The sequence below is a fragment of the Epinephelus moara genome, chromosome 23 (genome assembly GCF_006386435.1).
Source record: "Epinephelus moara isolate mb chromosome 23, YSFRI_EMoa_1.0, whole genome shotgun sequence".
Lineage (NCBI taxonomy): Eukaryota > Metazoa > Chordata > Actinopteri > Perciformes > Serranidae > Epinephelus > Epinephelus moara.
In genome coordinates, this window is record NC_065528.1 from 8,862,988 (window position 1) to 8,871,359 (window position 8,372).

General features: G+C 39.0%; 1 protein-coding gene across 4 annotated transcripts in view; it reads left to right on the forward strand.

The window, feature by feature from the left end:
- The window catches only part of LOC126384948 (E3 ubiquitin-protein ligase TRIM21-like), a 29,107-nt gene extending 21,433 nt beyond the window's left edge, over nucleotides 1-7,674 (forward strand). For 2 of the 4 annotated variants that reach the window (XM_050036410.1, XM_050036408.1), the window contains exon 2: nucleotides 5,564-7,674. In XM_050036410.1, coding sequence (XP_049892367.1) covers nucleotides 5,566-7,206 — 1,641 coding nt within the window. In that variant the 5' untranslated portion in view covers nucleotides 5,564-5,565 and the 3' untranslated portion in view covers nucleotides 7,207-7,674. Of the gene's footprint in view, nucleotides 1-3,509; nucleotides 3,620-5,563 lie in introns of those variants that run through there. The other 2 variants (XM_050036407.1, XM_050036405.1) reach the window with 2 other exon arrangements.
- The last annotated feature ends 698 nt before the right edge of the window (nucleotides 7,675-8,372 follow it).

The following is an 8,372-nucleotide window of genomic DNA, read 5'->3' on the forward strand; positions in this document are numbered from 1 at the left end:
GTTCTACCCAAAGTCAAGCACCATAAAAGTAACGTAAAAGTAACGAGTAACGTAAAAAGTTACTTTTCACAGAGGGTAACTAAGTAAAGTAAGGGATTACTTTTTTTAAGAAGTAACGAGTAACGAGCAAACACTACCTTTTAAAAAGTAACTTCCCCAACACTGGTCATAATGTGCTTCTAGTGACTGTCAAATCGTCAGCGAAGTTGTTTACACTGCGGACACAGAGCGGTTAGTGCCTGCTCTCATGGGACAAAGATCCTCTGAGAAGAAAGACGGTTCACTCTGCTCTGCCGCCAGGAACAAACTGGGGGGCAAAGATCCTCTCTGAGGAAGAGGGTTCACTTTGCTGTAGGGTTCACCTACATTGTTTCTCTTCTGATACAGTCAATGTGTGCATCACAACCACTGTAGTGTATTGCGGAAAAAGCTTTAAATGACGGTTACAGGCAGCAAACTTGTGGATGTCCTTTGTTTACATTTTTTGTAGCCACTTCATTTAAATTGTCTGCCTTGTGATTAGATTTAATTTAAAATATTTATTTTGTATGTGTTGGTCAGCACTTTAAATAAAAGTACATGATGACTAATGTACTGCTTTGGGGTCAATTCTTAATGTAAACAGTATTTTTAATAGTAATGCACCAGGTCAGAGGGTTCCTTGTTAAATATACTTTGTTAGTTCTCAGAAAATATCTTAATATCCAGGCAAGTTTTGTATCATAATTGAAATATACTTGACTGAATCGATATTAAACTGAATTAAATCGAATCAAATCGTGAATCGAATTGAACTGAGTCCTTGAAAATCGAATCAAATCGATCTGGAAAATCTGAATCGATACCCAGCCCTAGTTTTTTATTTTATTTTTTTTTTTCGTTGGCATAATGATAATTAAGTTTTAGCCCACACTGGCTTGTTTGATATCTGAATTTTTGGAGTTGGGGATTTGTTGATCATTATTTCTTAAAATCAAGTTAACAATTTGCTGGTTGATTTTTATATTTTATTGATTATTCATTTGGAAGTAATGAGCATTTAATTCTAATGTGAAAAGTTTTACATATTTGTCATGTCTCTGAATGTTAAATGATGTCACGTCATCAAATTTGTTATGGCTCAGATTCAGTGTTATGTTTTACTTTTGTGAGTTGCTGTTTTTTTATTTTTGTTGTAAGAGAAAATTTGTTTTAAACTGCTAAATAAATAAAACACAAAGACTTTTCTTGAGCCTGTTTTGATAATTGCCTACAACATTTTTCAGTCAGCTATTTAGCGATCTAGCAGTACTTGTATTGCTGTAAAGTGTCAACACACCGTAAGTGTATAACATCTGTGTCCCATTCAGTGGTGGACACAGTGCACAAATCTATTACTTGAGTCAAAGTATAGATACTCCTGGTCCAACATTACTCCAATACATTAAAAGTTGCTGAGTGACATTATTACTTGAGTTAAAGAACTGGAGTATTTGCTTAAAAAACTCAAACAAAAGTATTCAAAGTAAAAAAGGAACTCTCAACAGATTGTTGTATATTGTCACTATACATTTACTGAACCTAATGACCTGCCTTGCTTGTAGAACCTGAAAAGTTTGTACAAAATGTTGCAACACCCATACAAATACCCATAGAAAAACAAACATATATTTGAGGTGTGGCCATGGGTGATCTGGTTGGCAATCTGTCTCTGCCGCTGTGGCTATAGTGACACTGCATAACCCCATACAACTGCACTACCTATCTCTACCCATGAGATGCCAAAGCTGAGTGCTGCATGCAGGACGTAGAGGTTTGGTAATATCACTTCAGCAAACAAACCACACGCAGAACTGACTTCAAAGCAAATGTAACAAGAGCCTTCACAGAAAGGTAGTGGAGTCAAAAATACAATATTTGTCTTTTAGATTTAGTGGAGTCAAAGTCATAAGTTTAAGAAAAATACTCAAGTACAGATACTCAAAAACTGTACTTAAGTAAATGTATATTGTTACTGTCCACCACTGGTCCCATGCAACATCAGTGGAGATATTTGAGGACAGTCTCTTGTTCTTTGCTGTATGAGAGAACAATTGTTGCTAGTATTTAGAGATAGTCTGTAGTTGAGCATTCTCGGAACCCATCGGCTGTATTCGGCGTCTGACTTCCGGCAGACGGCGATACAGCCTCTGGGGGCAGACCCCCGATTTTTTGGCATTCCGGTTTGATTTGGGTGGAGGAGGCAAATTTCCGTTTCCAACTTCCGTTTATATATAAATAAATATGCTGAATCATTGCGATGGATTCAGAGTTTGCAGTGACGCCAATTATGTTCCGCCACGTTAGTTCGCCGCACGGACCGTTTAAGCTGGCAACAACTGCAGCCGGCTCAAACGTGATTGGTCAATATCACGCGGACTACAAACAGCCTACAACCCGGAATCCAGGGCTCTTCCGCTCTTCTTCCAGAGGCAAGATCTCCGGGGTTTGCCTACAGACTCTACATTCACTGAATGTAGAGTCTGTATATAGAGACTAGTAGTTGAGCACAGCTAGTTTGAATTTTGATTAAGGAGAAATGCATTTGAAATTCAAGCAAACACTGTGGGAGTCTGTACAATCAGCCTCCTACTTTCTATTAGTCTAAGAAATTCTTTCTGTCTGACGTCACAGATTATGATCTGAAACAAGTCTGGCATTTCTTTTAGTGTTTTCCTTTCCTGCCTGAGAAGACAACAGTTTATTTACCTCAATGTAACCCCCTATCAGAGATGCAAAATTCCCTGTATGCAATGTTAGGACTGTGATGTACATGGAGCAAAAAAGATTTTGTGTACATTTTGGGAGTGAAATACAGTAGTACTTGTAGTCTTACAGTTTAAACTATTATTACTTATTAGTTATGGGAGTGGATGTTCTCTCTCATTGTTTACTGTTTCAGGAATGATGTAAATCAAGTTCTGCATCTTAGTCATCCTGGTCTGAACAGCCAACTACTGTAGCAATCTACAGTGTGTGTGTGTGTGTGTGTGTGTGTGTGTGCAGAGAGAGAGGAGTTTAAAGTGTCACCCCCCTTTAGAATCAGATGAAGTTTTTTCTGATTCTGGGAGCTGGCTTTGAACGCATCAAAGATGGTGCCATGTGCTCTTTCAGATTAATTTCCAATTCCACAGCCACACATCTGCAATAAAAACTATATTGAACTAATATGATGATGGTTAAAGCTGTTATGATATCTCTACATCTCATCTCTCATTGTGTGTTTGTCTTGTGTTTTCTCTACAGTGTTTACTCTCTCAGGTCTGCATTTCTAACCACTAAACAGGACTGTTGAAAATGAGTTTTACTTTGTAATTGAATAATTTCAGTGTGAAATGAAATCAGTTCATCTTTTGGTAAAGTCACCATAACCATTTCCAAACCCGAGAGAGATAACAAAAGATAATAACCAGCTGATCTGCATGAAGAGGTGGAGCAACACTGTGAAGAGAGGAGTGTTTCACAGTCACATGCTTCACAGTGAATGAAACTGAAAGTAACTCAGAACAACAACACTGCTGCAGTCGATACTAGTCTCTCTGTCTCTTTCATTAAACAACTTCAGGTCAACAGTAGCCTACAACGGAGCCTCTAAATTCAAGTGAGTATAGCTGACAATGTTTATTGTTTTAATAAAGAGTTAAAAAAGGAATCAAGAAGAAGAAATACTCTCACAGGAACAACTATACCAAGAAGTCTGACATGCTACTTTTTTCTGTCAAGGCACTGTGAGGCCTCCTTCACTGGTTGTCTTCTAAGACACAGTAGGATATTTATGTCTCACTTGTTGGTATTAAAGGGTGAACTGTAGATGGGCTGCCTGCACCGCTTGTCACTTAAGTTGTCTGTTATGGGTTGACAGGTGATCTGTGGTCCCTTTTAAGACCATGTACAATAGTACTGAATATTTGCCCAGTCAAATGTTTCAGTACAGAAGCCGAAAAAATGGCTGTGCTTGCAATTTTTTTTTTTTTATGTTATTTTTATTATCTCAAGATAAAGTTTGTTTTCTCCTGGTAAGGGGTTAATTTTATGTAGATTCTCAGGAAAAAACAAAAGGCTGAATTCTTGAGATAATGATATAATTTCTCAAAAGAAAATTACCTTTGTTTGTCTCTATGTGTCAGCCCTGTGATAGTCTGGCGACCTGTCCAGGGTGTACCCTGCCTCTCGCCCAATGAGGCAGGGTACCTATATCAGCTGGGATAGGCTCCAGCCCCCCCGCGACCCTCAAGAGGATGAAGCGGTTAGAAGATGGATGGATGGATGGATGGAAATCACGGGATAATTATGGAGAAATCAAAAATGAGTGATTGGTTCATTTCATCACACTGAATTCAGCCTTCAAATCGCTGTCTCCCCAATTTCCTGTAATCTTTGAAAAAACAACAACAACACTGTCATGACTGTCAGGAAAATTTATAAGTGAGCAGTTGTCAAGGCATAATTGTGTAGGTATGTATGCTGCAGTTACATCAGCATTAACCTGCTAAAACTAAGCCATAGACTCCTTTCCCATTGCCAGTACACAGCTGTGTAGACAGAAGACCAATTTGCCTTTTTTTTTTTTTTTTTTTCTGGTGTGTTACGTTCATTGTCATAGACAGCCCAAATACAGGTTAATAAACAGCAGAAAGCAGTATGGAGGCAATTTTAAATGTTATGGTGGTTCATTCTTGTTTATCAGTCTTACTATTTCACTCTCTCTCAAAATTGGTGCAAACTAAATTTTTAACAATTTGCGAGTGCTGGAAGGAGATGGGCAGTATTTTGTGGCAGCATGTCAATGCATCAGCTGGCAAAGAGGTTAAAATTAGTGCCCCACCCGGGTGTAGTATTTCCATTACTACTGATCGAGACCAATCAGACCTGGAGCCGATAATTAGCTGTGACTGCTACCAAGTCATTTGTGACTGCTGATTGTAACCTTTGTCCATTAAATACAAAAGCCAGATGTTCGTGGATATTAGGGGGGGGGGGTTGCAGTGGGAAAGGGGCTTCATAGTAGCCAGAGGCTGACCAGCTCCCATCACTCTGCTTCAGCCAGCAGCTGCTCAAATAAATCCTGTAAAATTTGCAGCCAGGCAAGTCTTCTCCTTAAATGACGGGGACTGATCTGAATATTTTCTCTAACTGAAAGACACAATTCAATTTGTGCTGTGTTAGACTTTAATTGGAGCACAATCGGATGTGTCAGTTGCTCCAGTTTTTCAAGACGCCATCTATGCACAACACTGCTGATCTCTAATAAACATTATAAGTAAAAAGAGAAAATTATCTTTTGTTTTTCATGATAAAGGTTGATTATCCTGTTATCTTGAGAGAAAGCTTGTTTTTTTTTTTGAGGTAACATGATAATTAACTTGTGATCTTGAGGTAACGGCATAAAAAAAAAATCTCTTTACCATTCCATTCTCTGCCATTCTTGGCTTCCATACTTAAGTAATGTGCAACAGAACTACTTGTCTCAACATGACTTTTGCTGATATTGTGCTATGTTTGGTTATTTCATTGTTTTTATGTCACACTGTCACTTTCGTTATAGACATGGCAGCAGCCAGCAGTCTCCTCTCTGAAGATCAGTTTCTGTGCTCCATCTGTCTGGATGTGTTCACTGATCCAGTCACCATACCATGTGGACACAACTTCTGCAAGACCTGCATCACACATCACTGGAATATTAATGTCAAGACTCAGTGTCCTGTATGTAATAAACAGTTTGATAGAAGACCTGAACTGCATGTTAACACTTTTATATCTGAGATGGCTGCTCAGTTCAGACAGTCAGTTAAAATAAAAGCCAACAGCAGCTCACAGCAGCACCGAGCCAACACAGGAGAAGTTCTCTGTGACGTCTGCACTGAAACCAAGATGAAGGCCCTGAAGTCCTGCCTGGTGTGTCTGGCCTCCTACTGTGAGACTCACCTGGAGCCTCACCAGAGAGTCACAGGCCTGAAAAGACATACGCTGATTGATCCTGTGGAGAACCTGGAGAGCAGGATGTGTAAGAAGCATGAGAGACCTCTGGAGCTGTTCTGCAAGACTGACCAGATGTGTGTGTGTCAGTTCTGCACTGAGTCAAGTCACAAGAGGCACCACATCATTTCTTTAGAAGATGAATATGAAGGAAAGAAAGCTAAACTTGGAAAGACAGAGGCTGAAGTTCAGCAGATGATCCAGGAGAGACGACTGAAAATTCAGGAGTTCAAAAAGTCAGTGGAGCTCAGCAAGGAAGATGCAGAGAAACAGACAGCAGCGAGTGTGCAGGTCTTCACTGCTCTGATCCAGTCTGTTGAGAGAAGTCTGGCTGAGCTCATTGAGAAGATTAAAGAGAGGCACAACACAACAGAGAAACAGGCAGAAGGCTTCATCGAAGAGCTTGAAGAGGAGATCTCTGAGCTGATGAAGAGAAGCTCTGAGCTGGAGCAGCTCTTACGTACTGAAGACCACCTCCTGCTTCTCCAAAGCTTCCCATTCTTAATCCATGCTAAATCCTCGAGGGACTGGACAGAGGTCAGAGTTCACTCATCATGTGAGGGCGCTGTTAGGAGTACTGTGACTCAGCTGGAGGGGACACTCAGTAAAGAGGTTAAAAGGTTGTGTGCCAACCTTGAGGTGAAGAGGGTCCAGCAGTTTGCAGTGGATGTGACTCTTGATCATGAAACAGCAAATCACCATCTCATCCTGTCTGATGATGGGAAGCAAGTCAGTTATGGTGACATGAAGCAGAATCTTCCAGACAACCCAAAGAGATTTTATTTATATTCTGTCCTCGGAAAGCAGAGTTTCTCTTCAGGAAGATTTTACTATGAAGTCCAAGTTAAAGGGAAGACTGCCTGGACTTTAGGAGTGGCCAGAGAGTCTGTCAACAGAAAGGACACCTTCATCACTTTGTCCCCAACAAATGGCTACTGGACTGTATGCATGAGTAAAAGAAATCAGTATGAAGCCTGTGCTGGCCGTTCAATCCGTCTTTCCCCCAAGTCAAAGCCTCAGAGGGTGGGGGTGTTTGTGGATTATGCAGAGGGTCTGGTCTCCTTTTATGACATTGATGCTGCAGCTCTCATCTACTCTTTTACTGGCTGTAGGTTCACTGAGAAGCTCTACCCATATTTCAATCCATGGCATAATAGTGATGGTAAAAACTCCACTCCCTTAACTATTTGTTCCAGTTATCACAGTGATTAGACTAATCAGAGTCACTGTCATGTAAATGAGCTAAATCACCTCACGGGTGTTTGAGTTTCCTGTGGTTTTTGTGGGGTTTTCTATTTGTCTTTTTTATGTTTCTCATTACAGCAGAAATAAAACAATTTGCACATCTACATAACTGTTATTTCGGTGGGTTTTGCAACCATTAAAAAAAAACAAAATCTGAAGTAAACACTGAATTTATTTACAATGTAAATTTTAGTCTGTAAAACTCTTCAGATGTACTACAGAATACCTAAAGAGAACGTTTGTCCATCAAGGGTTAGTGCACTGTTGGTTCTGCTCCACTGAGAGGCGCCAGAGAAATACTCAAGATCCTTGGTGGAGCCTGTGTAGTGTCACTGGTTTACTCTCTGAGGGTTTGGGAGCTGTAAAATCAGTCTCCAAAGAGTTTTAAATAAAAAAAAGTTTAATAATTTGCAGAAAAAATTAATTGGAGACAACTCTTCCTAATTTGCAGAAAAAATTAATTGGAGACAACTCTTCCCCTGATTTGAAATTGGAAACTCAACATTACATTTTGGATAACTCAGTTTATTTGGAAGCACAACCAAATTCTGCACTGAATTCCCTGTGTGCCAAAATTACAATAGATATTTATAATACACCACAACAATACAAACATTAAGTATGGATGAATACACATTGATGTGTTAGTTAACCAAGAAATTGTGAGATCATAAAATGAAACTAATTCTGTGAAACGTTATTCTATTTTTCTGATAATTGGCAATCCATGGCAATTATCCAAAACATTATGAAAAGTGACATTATCAGATTAAAGTGCCTAGGGGGAAAAGTGCCAATGTAATTTAAAGTTGAAAAGTTTTGAAAAGGGGCGCTGCACAATAAAAACAATGGTAAAATATACATAAAACAGTTACAATAAATCTCAGTCATCATTTTAAATGAATGATGAAATAACACTTTGTCAGTTTATTATTTTATTCCGTTATTTCACAACTTACCTATTTAATTTTGTATTATATTTCCTATATTTGTGTGCTTTTTTCCTTTCATTTGCATAACGATAATCTAATTTTAGCCCACACTGGCTTGTTTAATATCTGAATTTTTGGAGTTGGGGATTTGTTGATCATTATTTCTTAAAATCAAGTTAACAATTTGCTGGTTGATTTTTA